The sequence below is a fragment of the Panthera leo genome, chromosome B3, assembly GCF_018350215.1.
Source record: "Panthera leo isolate Ple1 chromosome B3, P.leo_Ple1_pat1.1, whole genome shotgun sequence".
NCBI classification, from domain to species: Eukaryota; Metazoa; Chordata; class Mammalia; order Carnivora; family Felidae; genus Panthera; species Panthera leo.
The window spans coordinates 38,602,088-38,628,563 of record NC_056684.1 but is presented as its reverse complement, the minus strand read 5'-3'; the positions used below and the strand labels follow the sequence as shown (position 1 = coordinate 38,628,563).

At 48.6% G+C, this 26,476-nt stretch overlaps 1 protein-coding gene across 3 annotated transcripts; it reads right to left on the bottom strand.

Moving 5' to 3' along the window:
- Positions 1-18: 18 nt before the first annotated feature.
- LCTL (lactase like) lies at positions 19-13,391 on the bottom strand. 3 transcript variants are annotated; one of them, XM_042941648.1, is made up of 13 exons: positions 13,274-13,391; positions 12,716-12,879; positions 12,013-12,100; positions 11,633-11,742; positions 10,106-10,234; positions 9,909-10,004; positions 8,494-8,548; positions 8,018-8,179; positions 4,130-4,404; positions 3,467-3,593; positions 3,084-3,283; positions 1,574-1,637; positions 19-134 (listed from the first exon to the last, which is right to left on the bottom strand). In XM_042941648.1, the coding sequence occupies exons 1-13, from the start codon at positions 13,389-13,391 to the stop codon at positions 19-21; spliced, it is 1,704 nt and encodes a 567-aa protein (XP_042797582.1). The 3 variants fall into 3 exon arrangements, with proteins under 3 accessions (XP_042797582.1, XP_042797583.1, XP_042797584.1); XM_042941649.1 differs by lacking the exons at positions 1,574-1,637; positions 3,084-3,283; positions 11,633-11,742; ... (1 more) ...; positions 12,716-12,879; positions 13,274-13,391 and having other exon boundaries at positions 10,106-10,195; XM_042941650.1 differs by lacking the exons at positions 1,574-1,637; positions 3,084-3,283; positions 9,909-10,004; ... (2 more) ...; positions 12,716-12,879; positions 13,274-13,391 and having other exon boundaries at positions 10,106-10,195.
- Positions 13,392-26,476: the final 13,085 nt, after the last annotated feature.

Genomic DNA, 26,476 nt, shown 5'->3' with positions numbered 1-26,476 from the left:
AAAATGGGTAACCCGGTCTCAGCTCTGGCTCTGAAGGAGGAGCATCAGGAGAACTGCGGAGATTAGTATGCAAAGCGTGCAGACTGTAGGTACCACGATCTCTGTCACCATCTGCATGTGACTTAGTAACGGCTCTGAAACGGGAGAGAGAACACCACAAATGAGAGTGTCGTCATTTTAGTGAATATAGCTTCATCTGGAAAGATTCCCCTGCATTGGGGAAAACTTGGAAAATGGCATCATCCAGCTTTGTAATTAATCTCACTTGCTATAAAAGAGAACGTGGTTCTCTTAACATTATAAAATGTTATTTAAAAACAATTATGTGAGGGCTTTGTAATATCCTTCAGAAAATATGGAATAAAGATTGCCTACATTTGGTTCTTCCGTAGGTACTGGAATAAAGTCTAAATGCGTGTTATACTTGCACTTACCATAAATTAATGTGAGAATATTGACAGCCATGTTCCCTGGTTTCTGTAATTTTCACTGGGGGGATTTATGAAAGGAAAATCCTTGGCAAACGTCTCCCAACCTTTCAAAGATGTTATTCAAAGATGTATCTTAAGAGGTGGAGGAGTTGCCATATTTTTGTGGGAATTCTTGCACTGTTAAGTAAGTATCTTGAAGAGTTGAATAATAAGTGTATTTCACATACGTGATTATACTAATGAACATGTATGTAATTCCTACTGCAGGTTTTGTGCCAGGCACCCTGGCTACGGAGATAAATAAGGCACAGACCCTGCTCCCACAGATTTCATAGGCTCAGCAGTAAATTCTACATCATATGTCTAGGTGATTAAATAAGTTTATTTTGGTTTAAAGGAATATACATCCTTAATATTACCTGGTTATTCAGATGGGAGCAGGGCACAGTGGTATAAAACAGCTATGAAAATAGCTGAATTGGTAGGATTTGTTTGGTCTAGCACTTTCCACCTCCGATACCACATTAAAGATGGGTTTGTTAAAACAGGAAGTATATTTCTCTGATTGCCCTCATAGAGAAAGACCGAATTCAAAGAAACAAATGATCTGTGCTGGCCTTGTTGATGTGTAGATGCGTCTTTGTTATTCCACATCTCTGAACCTTGGGAACCGGGCCTTCCATGAAGTCAGGGACCTTGTTTTATTTATTGCTGTATTCTAGTTACAACACCCCCTAGCTAATAGTGAGTGCTTACTAATTACTTGCTGAATGAGTGAATATAAAATCTGGAGTGTTCTTTGACTTTTCGATGTTTATTCTATTTGAATATGGTTCCATTTTTCCCTCCTTCCACAAAGCCCACTATAACAAAAATAAGTTTATAAGTTGACAGTATGATTCAGAAAAATAAAACTAGAGTGGATACAATATTTCTCTTTTCTGGTAGATTTTTAAAATATTTGAAATTCTTATAAAATAGAAATTTGACATTGCTTCAAAGTGAAGGAAAAAATTCATTTTTAATTGTGTGTTTTGGAAAGATTGACTTCACGTAGATCCACATTTTGAGGTTTTGGTAACATCATTATATGTATAATTATGTGCCTTAGTTGTCAAAGGGAAGGATTAAAATACACTCACCTGCAGCAAGCATCTGATTGTTGATTGCACAAGTTTCCAAGGCTTTGAGATACCAACTTTCCACCTAATAAAAATCCACTAGATAAGTAATGTCATCTTAGACTAATTTTTTGCAGTTTGAAATCTTGTTTTTGTTTTTGTTTTTTTTTTTGAGAGAGAGCCCATGAATGAGGGAGGAGCAGAGGGAGAGGGAGAGAATCTTAAGCAGGCTTCGTGCCCAGCCGAAGATCCCAACGTGGGCTCCATCTCAAGACCATGAGATCTTGACCTGAGCTGAAATTAAGAGTCAGACACTTAACTGACTGGACCACCCATATGCCCCTGAAATCAGTTTTAAAATAATGTAGGATTAAGACAAATTTAAATCTGCCTGAAGTTTAGTTAATATTTATTGAATACCTATGTGCATCTTTGTGAGGGAGTTTAAAAAAAAAAAAAAAAAAAAGAAGTCTTTATTCTTGAGGAGCTTACAATCTAGCGCTTTTCTAGAAACGCCAGACTAGTGAATGCCTATCAGTCACTGCTTCTTTATGGTGCCAGGGGGCTCACCCTAAAAGAATGTTGGTAAACAAGTGAGATTTCTTTTTAGAAATTTTCTTTATGAAGACATTCTAAATTACAATTTTAATTGCCTGTCCTCGATAGCAACTTAGCTGGTAGAAACATTTGTAGGTTACTGAAAATGTTTGGTAGGTTTTAAAGGATTATTAATATTAAGATGAATTATTTTTAATCTCACTTTGGAACTAGTGGGAAAAGAAGTGAAAGTTGTGTGGTCATTATACATTTATTTTACTGTTATTTACTGTAACTGTTTTCACATATGTTGAAGAGTAAATAGGCAGTATTTATTTGCATTAAAATGTAACATTTAGAACATTTAACTAGAAGTCTCTACTGACTGTCATAACCTAAAACATTCAGGATTCGTACATAACTAGTTTGCCCTTCACGCTCTGTGAGTTAGGACTGAATTTTAAAAGTTAGGATTTGGGGTGTCTGGGTGGCTCAGTCAGTTGGGTGTCCAACTTCAGCTCAGGTCATGATCTCGTACTCTGTGAGTTCAAGTCCCGCATGGGGCTCAGAACCTGGAGCCTGCTTCGGATTCTGTGTCTCCCTCTCTCTCTCTGCCCCTTCCCCGCTCATGCTCTGTCTCTCTCACAAAAAAGAATAAATGTTACAAAAACAAATTTTAAAGTTAGGATTTAATTTTAAGGCAGGTTTACTCCATTCTAAGCAAATGAGCAAAGAGGTGGCACAAGTTAGGGGAAGAGACAAAGGCCCACAAAACCCTGTTCTCCACGGAGAAGGGAGGAGGGAGTCTCACCACCCTCCTCACCCAAGCTGCTTAGCTCTTTCAAAATCTAGAACAAGTGAGGGGCACCTGGCTGGCTCAGTCGGAAGAGCCTCCGACTCATGATCTTGGGGTTGTGAGTTTGAACCCCACCCTGGCTGTAGAGATTATTTAAAAATGCAGTCTAGAACAAGCAACCTCAATAATTTGTCCTACCTCTCTTCGATTGGGAAACCCATTGGCGGTGATAATCTTCTTGTAATATTGAACTGATGCCTTTGGATAGCGTGGCTTATTTCTGTTGTTAAATTCGACATAGTAGAATCCGTATCTGTCTGAATATCCTTTCTCCCATTCAAACTTATCCAACAAAGACCAGGAAGTATACCCTTTGATATTAACACCATCTTTTATAGCTGCAAAGACATTTTGTTCCATTTTTAATATATTTCATTTACTTGGAAACATAATACTGTGAAGATAATTTTAAATGCATTCATTTATGAGATTCAGAAACAAGCTTCAGCCGGTCACGTGTGTTATCAAATTCTGTCCAAGTTAAACAAAATTTGTGAAGACAGTGTTGGTCTATAGCTCACCTTTTAGCATTTCGTTTATGTAGCCTTTAAGGTACTGAATTCTCCACTCGTCACATAATTGAGTACAGTGTAGTTTTTGAGATGCTCCATTTTCTGTCACATAGATGGGAGGGTTGCCGTATTGAGTCTGAAAGTGAGTCATAGTAAGGAATATCTTAAAAATTCCGACCTCCAATTGGGTTTCCGAGTCTGAGGCACATGCGAGCACTGAGTCAAGCCTGCTCTATTCTAATCGAGTGTGTTTAGCATTTAGTGGATGCCAGTTTACACATTTACCTGGAGGTGAGTGTAGACAGGACAAAGTTCATATGAAAGACTACATTTCTCAGTCAATCAGCATCATTGTAGAGAAAATCTACCTCAGGCTGTGTTCTTTCTCACATATTTCAAGTGAGAAGAGCAAAATAAACGTGGGATGAGAATTTGTAGCCACAGGTACATACGTTGAAGCGGTTCCTCATAGCGTTGGCCTGTAAAGCCCGTATCTGGTGGCCTCTGAAGAACAACTAACCGAGCTTGTTTTATTAACTTGAAGATGTAGGCACTCTGACTGATTGGAATTCAAATAAAAACTTAAACTAAAATGTAGGCCCCTGGGCCTAAGCTGTAAGATCATGAATTGGGGTAAAAAGTGCCCGTGAAATAGCCGAATGTGATAATCACCTGAGCGAAGTGGAGAAGCCTCCTAAACCCCCACGGCACAGACACTGGCCACGTCGACCCCAGGTCAGGCCAGTTCGGGTCAACCAGCTCTACTAAGTCACGGTCATTGTGGTAGCTGGGCCCCTGGCGGGAGGGGTAGTTCCTTTCTGTGATGTACCGAGTGGTAAAGTGACCTAATCCCAAGAAATCAGATGTGCCTTTGATGTAGCTCTTCTCCTGGAGCGAGAACACCGGTAGCCTTGACATGTCCAGGCCTTGCTCTGCACTCTTTTTCCCTATTGAGAGAGAAAAATAGAATTTCACCAAGTTTTACTTTCTTACGATTCTTTTGCTGTTCCTACCGTGATCATAGTGGCACGTTGACATAAAAGCTGCCGTCCAGATCCCGGCCTTTGGGATTCGTTTATATGGAAAATATAACCTTAGCCTTTTAAGCTGGAATTTTAACATTTGAATACTATTCAAAATTTTTAAAGGTTATATTGCGCAAAAGCTATATTTTCAGGGGCGCCTGGGTGGCTCAGTTGGTTAAGCGTCTGACTCTTGATTTTGGCTCATGATCTCAGTTTGTGGGTTAGAGCCCTGCGTCTGCACTGTGTCAGCACAGAGCTCGCTTGGAATTCTCTCCCTCTGCCCCTCCCTCATTCATGGTTTCTCTTTCTCTCTCTCTCAAAATAAATTAAAAAAAAATTAAAGTGATATGTTCCATAGATTACTCAGTAAGTGGTATGCAGGCAACATTGTGGCTATATGGAAAAATGTGGCCTTAGATGCCTATATTCTTAAATACAAAATTGGTAATTTTGCTTGCCTCTGGGAAGAGATGTGGAAGGTCATTGGTGGTGCGGGCCATGGGTGGGGACATACGGTCACATTCACGTACTGTTGTAGTGTAGGCTGGTACGACCTCTGTGTCGGGAAATTTTGTCCTAGCATTTAAAACTGTAAAAGGAGGGGTGCCTGGGTGGCTCAGTCGGTTAAACGTCTGACTTTGGTTCAGGTCATGATCTCGCAGTTCATGAGTTCAAGCCCTGCATTGGGCCTTGTGCTGACAGCTCAGAGCCTGGAGCCTGCTTCGGATTCTCTGTCTCCCTGTCTCTCCGCCTCTCAAAAAATGAATAAGTGTTAAAAATTTTTTTTTTTTTTAATTGGAGAAAGATAGGTCCTTTCCCTGATCATTTCCATATCTGTTCATCCTACCTTTTACTTGCACGTGTAAAAGGATGTATACAGGGATCTTCATTGTAGATTGAGTAGCAAAAGATTGCAAACAAATGTCTCTCGAGAGACTGTTTAAATAGATCTGTATGTCCGTACAGCTCTGTGAAGTCATCAGAATGATGACTATATACCAGCACTATTGCCAACATGGAAAGAATGCCAGGACACATGTTTTAAGTGGAAGATGCAAAGAATTGCGTTTAACAACTACACACAAGGAGCAGCAGTGTTTTTGCCCACATGGGCACAATCCATCTCTGGAAGTATGCTTCCTCCCAGGGGCTGGAAGCAATGAGGAGAGGGAGGGAGGGAAGCTTGACTTCTCACTTTTTACTCTCTGTCTCTCTCTTTTTTTTTTTTTTTTTAGGTGATAGAAGTTTATTGAATACACTGGAAGGGAGTGGTGGGCAGGACAGCAGAGGAGAGGCTGTCTGCCTGTACTCTCTTGTACTTTAAAAAATTTGAAACCTGCGTGTCTTTGTAGAACGTATGCAAAAAAAAGAAAGAAAGGGGTTTTAAATGAATAAAGAAGACTAACATTGGTATGAGTTGTAAAATAGAAGCATAAAAATGTTTCCAAAGAGGCTATTGGTTTTTAAATGGGTGAAAAGCTTGTATTATCAAATACCTTTATGATCTTAGCGTGTTTTTTTCAGTTACATTCAGTAACTTGAGAAAAACCACCAGGCATTGTCTCTGGACCGTCTAATACAGTAGCCACTGGCTACATGTGGCCATTGGACTATGGCCAGTGTGACTGTATCTCTGGGTCAGTCACACTGAAGGACCACGTTTTTAATTTTTAAAAAACTTAAATTTAAATAGACACAAATGACTCCAGACTCTCATATCAGAAGTCACAGATACAGAACTTCTCTCCATCATCACTGGAAGTTCTGTTGGACAGCACGGGCCTAGAAGTACTTTTGTTTACATATTTATTGTGCTTATAAGATGCCTGGAAGTAATTTGTGTACAAGATTTCTGGCAGAATGCTTTCACTAAAGAAAACATGAACTGCTCAGAGAATCCTTCCGTACACATCATATAAGGAAAAACTCAGCCCGGTTTCCATTAGAGTTACCACAAAATTGGAGTGGACGGAGTCTGGAATTACTGGCCTTAAGCCCAAGAACTGTCCTATGAGCAATAATTCGGCTCCTTTAGTGCCATCCTGCTGTGGCTCCCGCTACGGCCTCCGAGGGTCCCGAGAGTGAATGTGCCGTGTGAATGATGGGCTGTGCCTGCAAAGCGGGGTGCCGGCCCCGTCCTGAGGGCTTTTCCTTGTGCACCTTGAGGAAATCCTTCTCGGGATTTTGAACACATGTGCATAGATAGATGTGTCACGGACCTAGTTATTGCCAAGGGATTTTTAGAGATTATTTGTGTAATCCTTCCTTTTCAGATGATAAAAATGACAGCCGAAGAGGTGAGACACCGTGCCCAGAACCGCTCACCGGTTAGCGGCAGAGTCAGAAGATTCCAGGTAAGTCTGATAAGTGGTGCCTTAGAAAGAGACAATTTTGAAATGTCGACAGTTCTTAGTCAAACATCCAAAATAGCCTTGCCGTGTGAGATTGTAACCTATTTACAATCTTAACCTTGTCTCTTTTTTTAGGGGCACGCAGACCGATACCTCTAAATAAACAGAGATAATACTTTTAGATTCGTGTGGCCAGACACGATTGGCTGCCCCCCAAGTCAGTAGCGCCAGGCCTGTCTTCTTTCTTATCCTCTTCCACATCCTCTTCCAAGGGGCCATATCCTTGATGAGAGTCCTGGCTTCCCCAGCCTCTGAGGTCCTGGTGGTCTAAGGCATTTTCTGGGGCATGTGACAGTTCCATCTCTTGAGGACATCCCTTGTAGGGAAGTTGGTTGTGAGTGGAGGTTTTCTGGGGAGATTTTCCTTGTTCTTAAAAAATGGGTATGCTGGAGCTCTTTCCGTTTTTCTGGAAAGATGTGATGTGGGAAGACATGATGCCTGGAGCTTCTGCAGCCATTTTGTGGCTGATAGGAGCGTTGATGGGCTGGCTAAGGTGCCAGAGTCAAAGATGGAATGAGCCTTGGTCCACAAAGACATCCCTGAAGGCTGGATTACCCGGCCCTGGATCACCTCTTCTGGACTCAGTACCTGGGATGATAAATCCCCTACTTTTCAAGCCATTTTAGTTGGCATTTTCTGTTATATGGCACTTAAAAGCACCCAACTTGATTCAGCCTTGGGAGCTCTATGTGTCTTTATTCTCTTCTCGGACACTGTGGAAACCAGAGCTTGGAAAGCATTCCTCAAGTAATAGAACCAACGATAGAACTGACACGCCCGTGACTGCGTCTTTGACCTCTCTCTCTTACTTCACTTAAAATGAGATGGAGTGGAGTGGGGAGAAAGAGGCAGGACGGCAGAACGCAAAAGAAAGCAGTCCAGAAAATTGCTGTGTTTCCCCCTGGGTTCTGAAACTCCCAATCTCCACGTCTGGGGATGTGTCCTTCCTCCCCTCGCCCCAACTCAAAAAACCAGTTCTCAGTTCCTTGGGGGCTGGGCTATCCCTTGAGTGCCTCACCCAAGCCCAGCATGTTCCTCCACCCCTGTCTCCCGCCTCTCCACCCCTTCACCTGGGCTCAGTACTGTTGCTGTGGTGCCTGGAACTAAAGTGTGACGTGGCTCACCGATCCGGTCCTTCATGACTTGGGGGTAGTCGCCGGCATAGATGGGGTTGGCAAACCAGCCCAGGCAGAACTGTAGGTATCTCTCGGCAGCTTCTATGTCCTTGGGGCTACTGATGTCCATGGGCTCCCCCCAATCACAGTTTAATGAGATCCCCACCAGACCTTAAAAGAAAAGACAGGGGAGGGGCTCCTGGGTGGCTCAGTTTGTTGAGCTTCCGACCCTTCGATTTTGGCTCAGGTCATTGTCCCGGGGTTGTGGGATCGAGCCTCACGTTGTGCTCCGCACTGGGAATATGGAGCCTGTTTAAGACACTCTCTCTCTCTTTCTCTCTCTCTCTCTCTCTCTCTCTCCCTATGCCCCTCTCCCTCACTCTCTCGCTCTCTCAAAAAAAAAAAAAAAAGGGCAGGTGGTGGCAGGGGTGAAGGGTATCAGCCCGCCGGGGGTATGTTCCTAGCATGTGGGTGGTGAGGCTCACCTCGCTGCTTGCCACGCCACGTGCTGTTGTAGGAATGCCAGGCTTGGGCGTGGGCCTGAAAACAGAGGGGTGCATCAGAGGTGCCTGGCTGGCGCACGTCTCCCTCTGTCCTGACCAGGGATCTGATTTGACTGAGAGTCCCAGGTTTTCCCTGGGTCCAGCCTTGATTATCCCAATCCCTTTTCTCCCTTCTTACGACCTCCAGACGCACGTGTTTCCTGTGTTCTGTAGAGAAACTCGGTCTCACTCTGGCACAAACACACAAACCACCTCTTTGTGATATTTCTTGTTTCTAAGATTTTTGCTAAGGCTCCTTGTGTTGTTCCTACTCGTTCTCTAGGTGGTTAACTAGGCAATACCTTTCCCAGAGTTGCTCAGGAAGTTAGGAAAATACCAAGCATCTGGAACAGTCTTAAGACTAGAATTGAAAATGTGCTGACATGCCTTCTCTCCATACTCTCTTGCCGGTGACCCACTGATGCCTTCAGAGCTCTGCCCTTCGAGTATCCACAGTTTAAGGACTCCTATGCCAAGCGTAGAAGGAATGAGAAAGTTCTCTCCCTGACAGGAATTTGAGAGTCTAGTATGTCACTGAGGGGCCCCTTGGCTTCCTGCTTGATCAGATTGTCCCCTTCCACTGAGAGTCCACTGGGACCATCCTGTCATGCCTCACATCCCTGTTTCCTAGGCGACATCGCCTGTACCCTCCTATGTGTCCTGCAGTGTGACCCAGTCCCTCCCCCTTCTAAAGCCTCTCCAGCAGCCTTGTAATACCTGAGTCACCCCAGCGTCTCCTCTGTCTCCTTCACTCCCGTGCCCTTACTCAGCTTGGCTGCCCCAAAGAACATCCCCAACGCAGCTCTTCCAAGAAGACGCCAGCTTTCCCCTCACACCTCGCATACCTTAGGGTAGTGTCTGCCTTGCTCCTTCCTGCTGCTTCCAAACTATTTCTCCTTCCAAAATCCCAGGTCCTTTGAAGTCCATGCTCTGAGACAAACACTCCTAACTCCTTACCGTTGTCCTTCAACCTCCAGTTACTGCCGCTCATTCATTGAAGACTTTAGCCCCTGGTTCACTGGCGTCCCGCCCCTTCTTCCTGTCACCAGTCCTCACAAGGCTGTTTAGACATGCAGGTGACAAGTTTTCACATGCATGCGCTCCATCCCCTTGACTGGATTGTAAGCTCTAGGGAGCAGCCACTCTATTGTCTCAGCAAGTGCCCAGCACTGGATGACCGGGCACTCCCTCCATAAATCCTCGTGGGATGCAAGTGAGTGGTGCGAAGGTGTGGTGGAATATGCTGGAACCGCAGATGACGGAGCTCAGGCTCAGACCCCTGGGGCAGGCTGAGCCGACACTGAGGGTTGTTCCTCTGCCTTGAACCCCACCTTCACTCCCACAAGGACCCACCTCACCTTAATGATATGGTGTGCCGCCTTGTACAGGCCCGTGCCGTGGAGTTGCAAGCCGGGAGCGTGGTGGCCCGTCTCATAGCCTTTTTCTGCCATCGTCTACAGGGGCGGCAAGCGGGGCCCACAGGGCCTGTGAGAAGGAGCAGGAGCGCCGTGGTCCGGGAAGGGGGGCTTCCCCCCTGGAGAAGGGCCCTGCTTACCCGAGGGTCACTGAAAGTGATCCAGTGCTTCACCCGGTCCCCAAAGGCCTCAAAGCACAGATCGGCATAATCACGGAAGTAGTTGGCCATGCTCACATTCTGCCACCCGCCGTACTTGACCTGGAGCAGCTGGTGGAGAGAGAAGCAGGTGCCCCAAGGATCTGTCTCCGGAAAAGACTTTTGGAGTCGATAGGCCACGCTCGTGGGAGAAACAAGGGTGATGACAACCACAGAGGCTGTTTAGAGCAACGGAGAGCAAAGATGGGGGGCCTTGGATGTGACAACTTGAGGATGGTGGCCAGCAATGAACCATGAGGCAACATCAGTGTGGGGACATGTCACACCTTATACAAACAAGAGGGAAGGGACAGAGAAGCTGTGAGACTCTCCCGCTTGGAAGGAACGTGATAGATTGAATATTTAAGGACACTGGCCGAGGGGGAGAGGTCTGATCCTGGGAAAAGAACCTCGAATACACATTCAGAAGAAATAAGAGATGATGCAGGACATGGAACCTCTGATTAGGATTTTGAGGGCCGTGCGGACGTCAGGAACCTCAGAAGCTCTATTGTGAGGGGGGGGCTCTGCCTTCTTCAGTGGAGGACTCTCTTCCAACCAAAGGCATCTGCTTGTGAAGGTGGGATTTTCCCAAGATGCATCATTCCACTGAGATTGCCTGGTGGGTTTGAGGGGATGCTAAAGGGCTAGGTTAGTGAAAGCGGGGGAAGAAGCTGGCATGAGGCTTCCGGTTTGTCTCCCTGAAGTCTGCTCCATGGCCCCAGTCCCAGCATAGAGGTCTCCGGTGGCTCCCCTTCCTGCAGAATGATCCCAGTCGCCTTAGCTCGGCAGTCAAGGCCTCCGGGGCCTGGTCCCAAGCTACGCCTCCAAACCTCCATCCCTCCTCCTCCTGCTTGCTCCCCAAACTCTTAATCCCATCACTTGCCAAGCCCCCTCAAACCAGAGCACCCCTTCCACCCCACGCCCAGCACTTTGAAGCAGTGATGGGACCCCTGCCTCTTTCCAACATTCAAGATGTGACCCTGAGGCCACATCTCTGTTCTCTGACCTCCTATGACCTGTGTCACAGAGAGTGACACACACGGCTCCTCTCCCAGGGGCCTTGTGGAATGAAGGAAAGAATTGCTTGAAGAGTGAGGTCTGGCAGTGAGGTTGAGACTCAACAGAAATGGCTTGGGGGGCTGTACTCCTATGATACCAGCTCAGACAAGTACATTAATTATGCCACATCATCAAATCTTACTCAAAAGAGGTTTCTTTTTAGTTTGGTTTGTTGTTTCTAGGCCAAATGTTTTTGGAAAACATCGAAATCTGCTCTCATCACCTGTTACAAACATCAGTTAAACCAGCCCGACGTCCTCCATGGGTGGGTCAGACTTCTTCACTCCTTCCCATCTCCCAGTCCAGACCCCAGCCTCTGCCCCTGCCTTGCCAACCCCAGTCCCCAAATCAGGCTCCCCGTGCTGAGCGGAGCCCCCCGGGCCTCCGTCTGGGCTGCATTAGCCTCACCTGCGGGAGATCCCAGTGGTGCAAGGTCACGACGGGGGTGATGTTGCTCTTGAGGAGGGCGTCGATGAAGTCGCTGTAAAACTTGATTCCCCTCTTGTTCACCTTGTCAGCTGAAGGTGAAATAAGGGGGCGTTGGCCTTCTGAAGCGCAGTGCTCCTGGGCCCTGTGGCCTTTCTTGGGCCCGAAATCACCCCCAGCCGGCCCGATTCCGGGTCTGATACGACACGGGAGCCCAGCTGCCTGCAGAACCTGTAATGGCTGCTGCCAGAGAAGCCATGTTCCAGGCTGCTCTCCCTCCCCAGCACTCTATAGTGTCCTCTCAAAGCCGACATGGCCAAAAGGACCCGCACTTGGGCTTGGGAGGGGCTGCCCTGTCTCACCTCGGATGCCTGTGGGCAGGAGCCGAGGCCAAGACAGGGAGAATCGATAGTGGTTCACATGCAGCTCCCTCAGCAGAACGACGTCCTCCTGTGCAGACAGGGGTGCCAGGTGGGGAATGGTCACCTAGGACTCTGGGGCGGGGCTCACGCTGCCCCCCTCCCCCCCATGCTCACTCCTCCTCATTCATACAATGGGTGTGAAAGCACCTGCCCCCTTTCTCCTGGGGATATGCCAAGAGTCAACTAAATGCAGGATATGGGGATGCTGTGAGATGTCAATTGGGGTGTTCCTAATAAACTTGGGTGATGAGTCCCCCAAGAAGTCAGCCCAGAGAGGAAAAGTGGGTCCTGAGCAGAGGGACCTCCTCCACGGGGCCAATTCACAAGCAGAGACCAAGGGCTCAGGCTACTGTGGCCTGTAGACCCCAGGGTCATGGCATCAGCCTTTCAGCTGTCCATCACTTGGACTAAGGCCCTGGCTCAGGTGGGGCCCTGCTATCCTTTCCTCCAACGTCTACCCTCCCACCTCTTGCACATCCCCTGCCCCCCAATCCCCAGCCACCAACAGCCCCACCTCTTTTTCCTGCAGTGGACTAGGGGGTGTTTAGCAGAACACTAGATTGACATTGTCCTCCGGGCTCCCCAGTGTGTCACTGTCCACCTCTCAGGTGCGTACTCACCTGCACACACACTCATCACTCACCTGCACTTTGTAGTAACCATCACAAGCCACATCTGCTGTCTCATCCCCAAGCACCTTTCCCTTCCCACTGTGAGTGAAGGCATCCCAAATGCTGGGCCCTTTCCCATCCTGGTCCCAGGCTCCCTCTGTCTGGAAGGCAGAACTGCCCGCGCCCCACGAGAAGCCTGCAAGTAGAGACCTCACACTGGGCCCTGGGCCCCTTCCCACTCCCCACCCAGCACCTGGACTCTGGGCTGTTTGTCCTCAGCCACGGGGCAGGCCCCCTCCCCAGCCGCCTGCCCCCGGCTCCCTACGAGTGGGAACCTATGGGTCCGGGCGAGGGTAGACATAATACATTTAAAACACTTGATTTGCACAGTTTTAGCTGTGATTAACGTTAACTGCCTGTATAGTAAGCTTAAAGAAATCTGTTCGGAGATTCATTTATTTTAGAACAGTACGGAGTTACTTTTCCCATCCTACCTGTCTGGAAACGAAAACACCAAACTCTCTGGCAAGCCAGCCCAAGGTGGGCAAGCTGACAGACAGACGGACAGACCAACAGAGGAATGGACATACCAAGTGGGAAGGTTCCATAGTAGAAGGAGGCCTCTTCTGGGGATCCCTTCCTGGTGGCCCCCAGCCTGGACACCAGCAGTAGCACCCACCAAAGTGGGACAGCCCGCACTGGCTTCATGGCACCCGGCCCTCCCCCATTCCTGAAAAAGCAGCCAGGGCTGGGGGGGGGAGGCAGGTCCCAGCTTGGGGGGGCAAAGGTCAGGAGGGGAGGAAGATGGGATGAGGCGGGGCTGCTCTATCTAGAGAGGTGTTGGCTCTCTCTAGAGAGCTGGGCCCTTGCCCTGCTGGGAGCCACCAGCAGAGGCTGAGGCTGAACACCAGGTCTGATAAAGGAGGAGATGGACACTGGGCTTGGGGGGCTCCGGGTGTGATGCGCAAGGCTCCAAACCACCCCTGCTCCCCGTCTGATGGGGGATACCCAGCCCATACCCTGTGAGAGGCCCTGATTGCATGGGAAGACCACTGCTGCCTTAGGGAAGCTCCACTCGGTGGGGGAGGCGAGACAGCCCCCAGAGCCCCTGCAGCACCCCCACCTATATACCGTGGCGTGTGCAGAGGCACAGACCTCTCCCCAAGCTGGGGATCATGAGCAGGTTGCCGTCCCAGGGCCTCCAGTCCTGAGGATCAGGACGATGCCCTCCCACTGGGATCCCCGCTCTGGTGCAGCCCGGCCAGGTTACCTGGGATCGTCGTGGGTGCCAGACACCCCCAGAGTAGCAGCGGCAGCCAGAGTGCTCTCGGACTGAACCCAGGGCCTGTGTTGCCCGTGAGAGCAGAGCCCAGAGCATAGCGAAGGCTCTGGTTGGGGGTGTGGTCAGTGGCCTCACCTCCCTCTACAAAGAGCTTCAATAGCCCCATTCAGTGGGGAGGGCAGGAATGCTGAGCTGGCCAGTGGGGCCTGAGTCAGCAGCAGGGGCAGCTTGGCCCTGGGGCAGCGAGTCAGCCCCCTCTCAGGGCAGAGGGGCAGAGACCCGTGCCCTCTGGCCCCTTCTGGGCCTGATGCGCCACGTTCCACACACCTTTCGCCTGCGAAGCTCCCGGTGGGGGTGGCGTGGTGGGAATCAGCATTTGCAGGCATCTGTGTCCACCTCTCCCTGCTGCCAGAGAGAATTCATGGCAGAAGGTGAAGTTGGTTTTTCTACCTCGCCGCCTCTGTCTGGAACCTTCACTCCCTCGCTCACTCAACCAGAACTGTTGCTGGAAAACCCTGGAGGCCCAGCCCCTGTGGCTTCCCATCCCGGCTGCCCAGGTCCCCCAGTGTGATTCCCTTCACCTCATTCACTTCCAGCTCCCCCGACTTTAACTGAGCCTCTGTGGGGCTCTCTCAGCTGGCTGCCTCGTAGCCCTCTGTGGTTGATGAACCTCTTTCTGGCTGAGTGGCACAGGACTTGGCCTGTGCCCTCCACGGGCTCCATGTCTGGGGAGAAAGGCCGAGAAGGAGAGGGAAAGTGAGGTAGTTCTAAATACTGTACTGAGGGCTCAGGGCTCTGATGGAAGGATAGGACACTGTGGAGGCTCACGGAGGTGGGGCTGGCTTCACAGGAGAGGGGACATTGGACATGACACTTGAAGGCTGCAGAGGTGTTGGCTAGGTGGCATGGAACAGGGAAGGCACGGGAACGGACAGAGAGAACAACCTGAGCGAAGGCCCCGAGGTGTGTTTGGGGAACTGGGAGTTTGATATCTTCTCTTGCATCTGTCGTGCAGTGCCCAGGTAGGGCCATGTCCTCGGGGTGAGCAGGCCGCGTGGACAGCCACCGGAGCGGCCCTCTCTGCTGGGCGTGGACTGCTGTGGTGTCTGAGGTCAGTGCTCTGCTGATTGCACCAGGGCTGGTGCCTGCCTCAGCAAGCTGGGGGCTCTGGGGACTCTGCTCTCTGGGCTGAGGTAGGTAAGAAACGTGAAACGTTAAGAGCTGATGTCATCTCTGAAAAATGCCCTCTTCCTGCAGAGCCAGGGGCCCAGTGTTTGTGTTGGAGGGGATGGTCAACTTGGCATGGCCGGAGCTGCTTGGGGCCGTCTGTCTCCACTGTCCCATTCCTGTTCTCCTTTCCACGAGCTCCAAGCCTGGCTCTGGCTGGAAGGACCTGGGTCTCATGGCAGGGTGACTGACCCTTCTACTACTTCTCCCCCTCAGTCCAGGGGCTGCTTGGGTCCAGCCTGAGGCCTGCAGCAACGAGGGCAGACCCTTCCTTTGAGGAGGGGGTGGGTCTGAAGTCCCTGGGGGGCCAGGCCTGGCTGAAGAGCAGGTGTGTTGTGAGGGACCAGAGTTTTGGGCCCTTGTAGCTCCTCCTCTCCCCTCCCTGCAAGGGGCCTCAGAGTTGGGGACCCCTCTTCCAGTAGCCCCTGCTGGACCCAGCACATAACCCAAGCCCTGTGACTTTTAGGAAGTGACTTGGTAAAGGCAGAAGTCCGGGGAGCGCTGGTGGGTGCCAGGTATTTGGGTATGGATATGGGAGGGGCTTAGCTCTGCCTGCTCTGTGGCTCAGGACCCTTCAGAGCCACCTGAAGGGCTGGAGTGGGAAAGCCACTTAGGATTCAGGAAAACAGATTCCTGCCTCCATGTAGCCAAGTAGCTGTGGGATCCAGTGACGGTGGCTTTCTCTCTGTGGGACTGAGACTCCCTATCTGTAAAATGACAGCGGCTCTCTCCGGGTCCCGGGGCCCAGTGATTCTTTAGCCCTAGGCGCTAGTCTCTTTTGCTCCAGAGGGTTCTCTAGGCTCCATCCACCGCTACCCCCAGCCCTGCAACCCAACTCGGCCTTGTCCAGACCTGAGCTAAGGGGACAAGTCCCAGGAGACAAAGTTTAATCTTGGCATGCTGTGTGACATTGGGCTACCCATTGCCCCCCTCTGGGCCTTTGTTTCCTCCTCTGTAAAAAAATAGGAGGCTGGCTACCAGCTGTCTGGTCTTCCTGAGCTCTGGGGTTCCATGAAAGAGGCAATAGGCTATTTTCAGGTTGTTGTGGTTTTGAGCAGCACTGAAGATGCTGGGGGGAACGTAGGGGGTTTGCTGGGGTGACAGTGGGGCTGCATCACAGGAGCTGGTCAGGAGGTTGTGGTGTGTGTGTGTGTGTGTGTGTGTGTGTGTCTCCAGGGAGTGTTGGGGAAAGGAGCCCATTCCGGGGTGCAGAGTCGTCCTGGGGAGCAGGAACACAAGGACAGGAGTGGGGTGCTTGGTTTATAAGGAGCACTCTGGTCCCAAGTTAGACTTCCTTCCTTCCTTCCTTCCTTCCTTCCTTCCTTCCTTCCTTCCTTCCTTCCTTTCAGTTAATTTATTTAATTTGAAAGAGAGGGAGCAAGCAAGCGGGCGGGGGAGGGGCAGAGAGAGAGGGAGAGAGAGAATCCCACGCAGGCTCTGCACTGTCATCACAGAGCCCAACGTGGGGCTCGATCTCACAAACCATGAGATCATGACCTGAGCCGAAATCAAGAGTCGGGCGCTCAACCGATTGAGCCACCCAGGTGCCCCCTGAGTCAGACTTTCTTCTGACGATGGAGCAGAGACAAGTTGTCTGTGACAGGCCTTTGGGAGAGGGGGTGGGGGTGGGGTGGAAGGGATGGGGTGGGTGGCAGGTGGAGCAGGAAGGGGCAGTGGTTAGGATCGAAGGGTCTGGAGTCAAATATAACTTTGCATCCCAGCTCAGCATCTGCCAGCTGAATGTTACATCCAAGTTCCTGAACTTCTCTGAACCATTTCTCATGCATAAATGGGGCTGACAAGAGGCACCTGGGTGGCTCGGTCGGTTCAGCATCCGACTTTGGCTCAGGTCATGATCTCGCGGTTCGTGAGTTCGAGCCCCATGTCGGGCTCTGTGCTGACAGCTCAGAGCCTGGAGCCCGCTTCAGATTCTGTGTCTCCCTCTCTCTCTGCCCCTCTCCTGCTTGTGCTCTCTCTCTCTCTCTCAAAAATAAATAAACATTAAAGGTTTTTTAATAAATGGGGCTGACAATCATATACCCACTCCCTGGGGTCATGTAAACATTAAATGACACGATAGGTATAAACGCTTACTGCAGTGCCCGGCAGAGAGAAAGTCCCCAGTAAATGATCCCTGTCATCAATACCATCATATTGTCACGGCTGAAACCCACTTCTCAGGGTGCTCTGGGTGAGGCACAGGGCCTGTGAGGGTAGGTGCTCCCTCATGGTCTGATGAGGGGTTTCCATGATCTGAGAGCTTTGTTTGGGGGATGCCCAAATCCCGCCACGCTGTGGGCTCTGCCCCTAGGAGCCAGACCTCTCTGTCCCTGCTGAAGCGGAGCTCTGCGTCCTAGAACCCCTGTCACTGCCTGTGGGCAAGGCGCCCAGGGGTTCAGTGGATTTGGAGGGCTGCTGCTGGCTCTGGCTGTGTGCACAAACGTAGGGTCTTAGCCTTCCGGGTGTGGATGGTAACTTCCATAGTCCGCTTGGTTTCTGAGTGCCCCACCTCTTCTTATAAAAATAGGGCACCTGGGTGACTCAGTCGATTAAGTGTCTGGCTTCTGGTTTGGGCTCAGGTCATGATCTTGCGTTTGGTGACTTTGAGCCCCGCACCGGGTTCTGTGCTAACGGTGCAGAGCCGCCTGGGATTCTCTGTCTCCCTCTCTCCCTGCCCCTCCCCCACTCGCCCTCTCTCTCCAAATAAACAAATAAACTCTCCAATAAAACTCTCTCCAAATAAACTCTCGTATCTCTCTCCAAATAAACAAATAAACTTAAAAAAATGAAACAAGAAAATAAAAAGAATCGTCAAACACACAGGAAAGTTGAAAGAGTCGCATAGTCCGGACCATGCGTCCACCGTATGTCCGCTGAGACTGTATTTTCCTGGACCTGCTTTATCACGCATCAATGACCCTCCTCTCGCCAGCCAGCTGTTCATCTTTTTCCATGCGTTTCATGCCAGTGCCGGTCCCCTGCACCCCTAAACACTTCGCAGGCGTATCAGTAACTAGATCTGTTGATGGTTCTTTTCTTTTCGAGGTGAGATTGGCTGACAGCGAAATGCACACATCTCAAGTGCCCTCTTCTGCGAGATTTGACAAAAGAAGTCACGTAGAAGCAAACCAGCACATAGATATAGAATATGAGCTTGTTCTTTCCTGACTCTGGGTCACACTGCATCCTTCTGAGAGCTTTGGGGGCAAATTCCTGCAGGTCTGAAGAGCAGGAATCCATGTCTCGTTTCTGGGGGGGCTCTGACCGCTTGGAAATGGTGGCTCCATCTGTGGCCCCTGTCCAGCGTGTGCCCAGGACTTGACTTCTCACTCTCCATCCCCCCTGATTGCCCTGCCTCTTGTTTTCTTTCTTTTACTTTTTCATTTTTTTTTTTTTTAACTTTTGAGAGAGAGAGAGAGAGAGAGAGAGAGAGAGAGCACAGGGAGGGGCAGAGGGAGAGGGAGAGAGAGAATCCCAAGCAGGTTCCGAGCTGTCAGCGCAGAGCCCAACACGGGGATCAGTCTCACAAACCATGAGATCGTGACCTGAGCTGAAATCAAGAGTCGGATGCTTAACCAACAGAGTCACCCAGGCGTCCCGACCTGCCTGTTATTTTTCGATCCTGAAGTATATACAGCTCTACAAGCTGGTTCTCAAATCCTTTTTTTGGAACAAGACCAAAGGAGTGCTGCATAAATAATCATGTTGGAGTCTTCAGGATATTTCAATGGTTTGTGGTGTCCAAATATGTGAAATTGGGGCTGTTCCAGTACATCTGGAATGAGTTGACACCTTATCCACAGAGCACAGACCTATGTGTATGGTGTGCATCTGTACACACACACACACACACACACACACACACACACACACAAGAATGCTTTTCTTGGTCCAGACACTGGCACGAGCTGTGAACCCATCAATGCTAAACCCAAAGAGCCCACTCAGCAGTGACCTTGCAGCCCAGGGCCCTTGCCGGACAGAAGCTGGGGAGGGGATAGCCTTGGATGGCTGGTGGCCAGCGCCCACGACCAGCACCGATGATGGCGACTGTCCTGGAATCAGCCTGCCCCAGTGGCCAGCGCTTCCCCACTGGAGCTCTTTGGTCCGAGCTCATCTGCTGGTCACTTCCAGGGTCCTGCCTTGCATTTTCTCCTTCATCTCCGCTGGTGAGAAGCACTCCCAGGTCAGCCGCTGAAGACCCCAGCCAAGCAGGTTCCAGTTCATGGAGGGTGGAAAAGGCAAGGACCGGGGTGGGGAGAGGCAAAGGCTCTCAGTGAAAATGGGAGAAAAGCCTCCCTAACTTTTCTTTCTTCTGAACGTTGTCTGGGTCTGTCTTCCAGAGCATCCGTGACAGGTCCCATCTCATGTTTACTTAGGAGGCTATTTGATTAGAGTCTCTCTTCACTGGACTCCAATCTCATCTGTTTTTATTCACGACTGAATACTGTTTGTTTAAGGAGTAAATGCAAGAAGGTTTCGTTTGGTTTTTGCCTTCCTCCCTGCACAGAGGGTGTGAGAACAAGCTCAAGGGATCACCCCTGGGCTGGGGCTAGGCCCGGGGTGGGGGCTGGTGTCCTCGTCAGACCGACCTCAGGGCTGCATAGAGTGCCTCATTACTGGGAAGAGGTGCCACCTTGGAAGAGGGAGCCTGGGTCCTTCTGCAGAGAGGATTTCAAGGAACCATGCTGATGACTCCCTCCTAAGGGGCCATGAGGCCCAATGATGATCTCAGAAAGTCTCGGAAACGATAGCCAGGGATCCAAAATTTTAAAGATAGTGAAAGATTCTAAGTCATATGTGTGTGTGTTTATAGGTGTATATATAGTATAAAAATTGTATGTAAAAATATATATATATATGTAAATTTTAAGTTTAAAAAATTACACAGGGGCACCTGAATGGCTCAGTTTAGCGTCCGACTCTTGATCTCGGCTCATGTCATGATCTCACAGTTCCTGGGTTCAAGCCCCGCATTGAACTCTGTGCTGACAGTGTGGAGCCTGCTTGGGAGTCTCTCTCTCCCTCTCTCTCTGCCCCTGCGCATGCTCTCTCTTTCTCAAAACAAATAAACTTAAAAAAATTACACAGAAAATACATGGATGTATTCCATGTATAATAATATACAACGGTATATAAAGCAACGGTAACCATCCCTGAAGTAAATGAAACAAAAGGGTAAGTTCCCTTCTCTTTGTCCCCTTCTCCCACCTTCCCTCCCTGAGGTGACCACTTTGGACAACGACCCACATCCCTCCCTGAATTTCCTCTGTGTTTTCATAAAAATTAGGTACATATAGGTAGTTTTGATTTTTTATGTCAGTGGAGGTAGATAGGTAATATTGTTAGGCAACTTGCTCTTTTTCTTTTTCTAGCATATGTTGGAGATCAATGCACCCAAAGCCACCTCATTTGTTTTAATGCCTTCTCAGCGTTCCATTGGATGGATGTTCCATAACTGATCTAACCAGTCCCCTGTGGTTGGGCGTTTTTTCCCACAGTGCTTTGCTCTCACGCAGAACACCGCAGCGAAGATGCCCGTACGTGTAATTTCATCCCTGTGTGTGCACATCTGTTCCTAAAAGTGGAGTTGCTGAGTCCGTTGTGATTTTGATGGATGTTACCAAATCATCCTTCGTGAGAGGTAACCTCATTCTTTTTAACCAAAGCATATTCGGTGTCAACATTTAACCATTGCAACTGGAGACGGATAAGAAAGAGGGAGCCAACGAGGCCTGAGGCTGGAGGCTGGGGAAGGGCTTGGCCCCTGTGGGGAGCTCAGAGGCAAGACAGAGGTGTATTTGCTCTCATCCCTGAAGAAACCATCACTGCTCCAGGGCTTTACGGTTCATAGAGTGTATTTCTGTGTGTGATCAACCTCTCGTAAGCCTATGGAGTGAGGAAGGGCAGTATTACCTATATTCATGCCACTCTGTGGATGAGGAAACTGAGGCTTGAAAGAATCGCACTCAAATGACCAACATGCTCAGGGCCTGAGACTCCAACTTGCAGATATTTTCCCACTGTGTCCAGCTGCTCTCCCCTTTCTCTCTGGGTCACTTTCTGTGTCTCTCCACTCCTCCCCACCCCCTCCACACCAAATCCTCCCCAAATAATCTGCTCTTAGGATGACCCCCCAAGCCAGCTCCTCAGGCCGCAGTAAACCCAGGAATATGTCATGAGATTAGAGGTGGTCAGGATTTGCCTGAAATACCCCCCGCCCTAAGGCTGTCCCAGTGTGGGAATTTATAGATTCTTATTGCTGGGACAGGCTCAAGGACAGATGGTAGAAACAAGACTCCTTCTACCCAGCCCCTTCACCCCCAGTGCCAGAAATGTTGTTACTTAAGTTTGAAGAATAAATAATTGGGGTGGGGGGGGGGAGGTGCATAAATTAACACATGTGTAGAAAAGCAAAAAACCCAATTTATTTTTTAAATAATTTTTCTAAGTTTATTTCTTAATTTTGAGAGAGACTGAGAGAGCTCAAGCAGAGGAGGGGCAGAGAGAGAGAGAGAGAGAGAGAGAGAGAGAATCCTAAGCAGGCTCTGTAGGGTCAGTGCAGAGCCTGATGTGGGGCTCGAACTCACAAAACTATGAGATCGTGACCTGAGCCAAAACCAAGAGTCAGATGCTTAATAGACTGAGCCACCAGGCGCCTCAAGCAAAAGACCTAATTTGTTCATTTAAAAAATTTTTTAAATGTTTATGTACTTGTGAGAAAGAGACAGCGTGAGTGGGGGAGGGGCAAAGATAGAGGGAGAGACAGAATCCAAAGCAGGCTCCAGTCTCTGAGCTGTCAGCACAGAGCCCAATGTGGGACTTGAACCCACGATCTGTGAAATCATGACCTTAGCCAAAGTCCGACGCTTAACCAACTGAGCCACCCAGGTTCTTCATAAGAGGCCTAACTTCCAAAGGTACTTTATCAAGCAGACCCCATTTGTTTTTTTGGTGCATACAGCTGACCCATGAACAGCGTGAGGGTTAGGGACACTGACCCTCCCTCCCCAACAGTTGAATATCCATGTATAACTTTTGACTCAACCAAAACTTAATAGCCTACTGTTGACTGGAAGCCTTACCAATAACATAAATAGTCAATCAACCCGTATCTTGTATGTTACATGTATTATATATACTCCATGCTTACAATAAAATAAGCTAGAGGGAAAAAAGTTATTAGGAAAATCATACGGAAGAGAAAATACATTTAAGTGTTATACTGTACTTACTGATACTGTAAATTAATGTCATTTGTTTACAAGATGAATCAGTAGCCACATCAACACTGTATTAATAACACTAGGCGTTAAAAGTGAAAAGATAGGGGCTGAGTGGCTTAGTTGGTGAAGCGTCCGACTTTAGCTCAGGTCACAATCTCAACTTTTGTGAGTTCAAACCCCACGTCGGGCTCTGTGCTGACAGCTCAGAGCCTGGAGCCTGCTTCAGATTCTGTGTCTCCCTCTCTCTCTGCCTTTCTCCTGCTCATGCTCTGTCTCTTTCTCTCAAAAACAAACATTAAAATTTTTTTTTAATTAAGAAAAAATGTAAAGATAATGTATGATCTATGTTTGTGTGTAAGTTTTAATAAATCTTAACTTCATAACAGATTCATGTGCATTCTATCGTGGACTAGCACCCACATCTGCTTTGTGCATTCAGGACATACCTAATTTTTTCTTAATTTTTTTGTTATTTCTAGGCTACCCGGTTCATCTGGGTTTTTCTCAAATTGCCACAAACCTCCAAAAACTTGCCAACATATTTAATTGAAAAAAAAGCTGTGTAAAAGTGCACCCACGCAGTTCAAACCCATGTTGTTCAAGGGTCAGCTGTAAATGTGTTTTTAACAAATTTCTTCCCATCCTTTTTCCCTGTTGTATTCTCACTCAGATGTGTTGGCGTCGTGCATCCGGTTTCGAATTCTGTTGTCTTCATTTCACTTGAGATCATAAACATGTCACATAGGCTCTGTGGTAGGCAGCTTCCAAGATGGCACCCAGTGATCTTGATGGGGTTCTGAACATGATAGCCCAAAATATGGCACCTTGGCATATTGAATATTTTAAGCTGAAAGAGTCTGAGGAAATAGGAGAAGCAGGAAGGTCACTCTGACCTTTCCTCTGCCTTTCTCTCCTGAAACAAGTCATAAACCCTCATGAGAGAGGTACTTTTCCTGTCCTGGCAGAAAGGACTACCAACTATCCCTGAAGAGAGACACCAAGAAGAATCTGAACAAACAGGCCTTGCTACGTTTCCCCCGTTTCCTACACCTACCTCACGTTCTCGGACCTGTCGTATTTTCACACGACTGCCCACTCTTCATCAAACTTAGCATAGAAATACTCAGGTCTGTTTTTCCTGGTTTTCGTTTTCTTGGGAAGGCTCCCGTGTCACGCAAAACTTATATTAAATAAATTTATATGCTTTTCTTCTGTTAATCTTTGCCGGTTTAATATTCAGACCCAGTCAAGGACCCTGAGGGTCGAGGAAAACTTTTCCCTTCCCTACAGTCCCTATCTCCCGGAATTCACTTGCCAGTGTAACCTTCTCTCCTTGAAATTGGACTAGACCTAGAGATTCATTCTTTTTTTTTTAAGTTTGTTTGTTTGTTTGTTTGTTTATTTAGAGACGTGGGAGGGGCGGGGAGAGGGAGAATCCCAAGCAGACTCCACACTGTCAGCACAGAGCCTGAAGCGGGACTTGAACCCATGAACTGTGAGATCGTGACCTGAGCTGAAACCAAGAGTTGGACACTTAACCGACTGAGCCACCCAGGTGCCCTGAGACTCATTTCTAATAAATAGAATACAGCAGAAATGACAGGAGTTCACTTCCAAGATCACGTTACAGAGGACCGTGCCTTCTGGGTCGCTCACTTGCTCTAGGGGAAGCCAGCCGCCATATTGTGAGCTGTCCTACGGAGGGGCTGATGTCTTAAGAGCCAACAAGGACCTGAGTGCCAACAGCCATGTGAGTGACCTTGGAAGCGGATCCTCTTCTAGTCAAGCTTTGAGGTGACTACCTCCTCCTGAGACACCTTGACCCGGAGGCTCCCAGCCAAGCCATGCCTGGATTCTTGAGCCAAAGAAACCCAGAGATAATAAATGTCTGTTAGTTAAGCCACTAAGTTTGAGGGTAATTTGTTACTCAGAAATAGGTAACTAGTACCCATTCTACGGTCTACATTTTCCTATTGCTGGATGTCTGGGCTGTTTAACTTCTCATTAATATAAAATTTATTAATATAAAATTCACTTTAGTGAATATTTTCCCGTCCAACAAGCCTGTTCTGCATGTAAGATTATTTCCAGAGGGCGACTCCATCAGGGAGATGATGAAGGTCCAGATTAAGACATGTAAAATTTTTCATCAACATCCCCAAATTGCTGTCCTCCAAGGAAAGGGGGACCAAGTTGGGTCATCAGGAGCGTCCACGTCGCCATTTCCACATTGCCGTGGCCAGCACCTTTCTTTTTTTTTTTTTTTTTTTTTTTTTTTTTTTTTTTTTTTTTTTTTTTTTTTTTTATTTATTATTTTTTTTATTTTTTAGTATATGAAATTTACTGTCAAATTGGTTTCCATACAACACCCAGTGCTCATCCCAAAAGGTGCCCTCCTCAATACCCATCACCCACCCTGTCCTCCCTCCCACCCTGCCCTCCCTCCCACCCCCCATCAACCCTCAGTTTGTTCTCAGTTTTTTAACAGTCTCTAATGCTTTGGCTCTCTCCCACTCTAACCTCTTTTTTTTTTTTTTTTTTTTTTTTTTTCCTTCCCCTCCCCCATGGGTTTCTGTTATGTTTCTCAGGATCCACATAAGAGTGAAACCATATGGTATCTGTCTTTCTCTGTATGGCTTATTTCACTTAGCATCACACTCTCCAGTTCCATCCATGTTGCTACAAAAGGCCATATTTCATTTTTTCTCGTTGCCACGTAGTATTCCATTGTGTATATAAACCACAGTTTCTTTATCCATTCATCAGTTGATGGACATTTAGGCTCTTTCCATAATTTGGCTATTGTTGAGAGTGCCGCTATAAACATTGGGGTACAGGTGCCCCTATGCATCAGTACTCCTGTATCCCTTGGATAAATTCCTAGCAGGGCCAGCACCTTTCTTAGTCTTCCTGTTGATCAATGTTTCCAACAGCAATCAGATAACGATGGTACCTTCCCTGCCTACCTCTCAGGGTTACTGTCCAACATGCACACGGAACCATAGGTCTCTCCCGCAGCCCCTCAGGACCCAGAAAATCCATACATTTCGAGAAAAGCTGGCCCCAAATCCTTCCTCCCTTTACTGACCTGGTTATCGAACAAACCACCCTCATTTGCACCCACTGAGTCCAGTAACTGCCCCTTGTGGCTCTGCCCGGCTCACTTCTCCTGCCTCTCAAGGCAGACTGGCCCCTCAGCTCTAGCCTCCTCCTCTCTCCAGGCCCCTCTCTTAGGCCATGAACCCCAGCCCGGTTGTTTCCATCCCCCTCTCGTTGTGGCCAAGAAAACAGGAAGCGTCTGAGTCACCCGTTGTCCCCTGGGCTTTGGTTATCTGGGCCCGAGTTCTGGAGTCAGGGAAGGACAAGGAGGGAAGAAGCTGGCTTCACGGAAGCCTGCTGTCTTGTAGAGCCCACGTTTCCAGCACTGCCTTCCAGCTTGGGGGACCCTAAATAGCAAGTGTGCCTGGATCCTCCCCAGTTCTCTTGGGATAAAGAAACAGCATTACCTCAAGATCTGGAATTTTAGAGTTGGCTCTGCTCCCCACTGGCCCTGGGCCCTTGGGCTTGTCCAGTGGTTCTTAGTCTTGATTATTTATTAAAATCACCTGGAGTGCTTTAAAAACTACCGTCCCCTGGGTTCCACCCCCAGAGATGCGGGTTTAATTTTTAAAAGCTCCCCCGATGATTCCAAAGTGCAGCCAGGCTTGGGAACCGCTCCCTAAGCCTCAGTTTCTCACCCATCAGGGCTAATGATGCCGACTTTCCACAGCTGCCGAGGAGCAAGATCTCCCGGGTGCGTTCGGGCACATGGAAAATGTAAACACTGGTGTGATAAGTCTTCATGTGTCTGCCTGTGGGAGGGCATAGGCAGAGGTGGGGTACCCCGAGGGTTCCCTTGGCCTTTAGAACCCAGGTCAAGATGACAGCGTCAGGACATTGACAAGTGTGCTAAAGAACATAAGCAACCCTGTCTCCTGTCCCTCTGTGATCGTGCTCCCAAGTGCCAATCACCTGAGCGGAGGAAATTTAAGGGGAAAACAGCAGGTATCACTCCTGGC

Coding starts and splice junctions, on each gene's coding strand:
- LCTL (XM_042941648.1), bottom strand. CDS start 13,391: ATGAAGCCAGTGCGGGCTGTCCCACTTTGGTGGGTGCTACTGCTGGTG. Junction 10,005..10,105: donor TCACTTTCAGTGACCCTCGG/GTAAGCAGGGCC, acceptor CCGCCCCTGTAG/ACGATGGCAGAAAAAGGCTA. Junction 8,180..8,493: donor GTGGCGTGGCAAGCAGCGAG/GTGAGCCTCACC, acceptor TTTTCTTTTAAG/GTCTGGTGGGGATCTCATTA.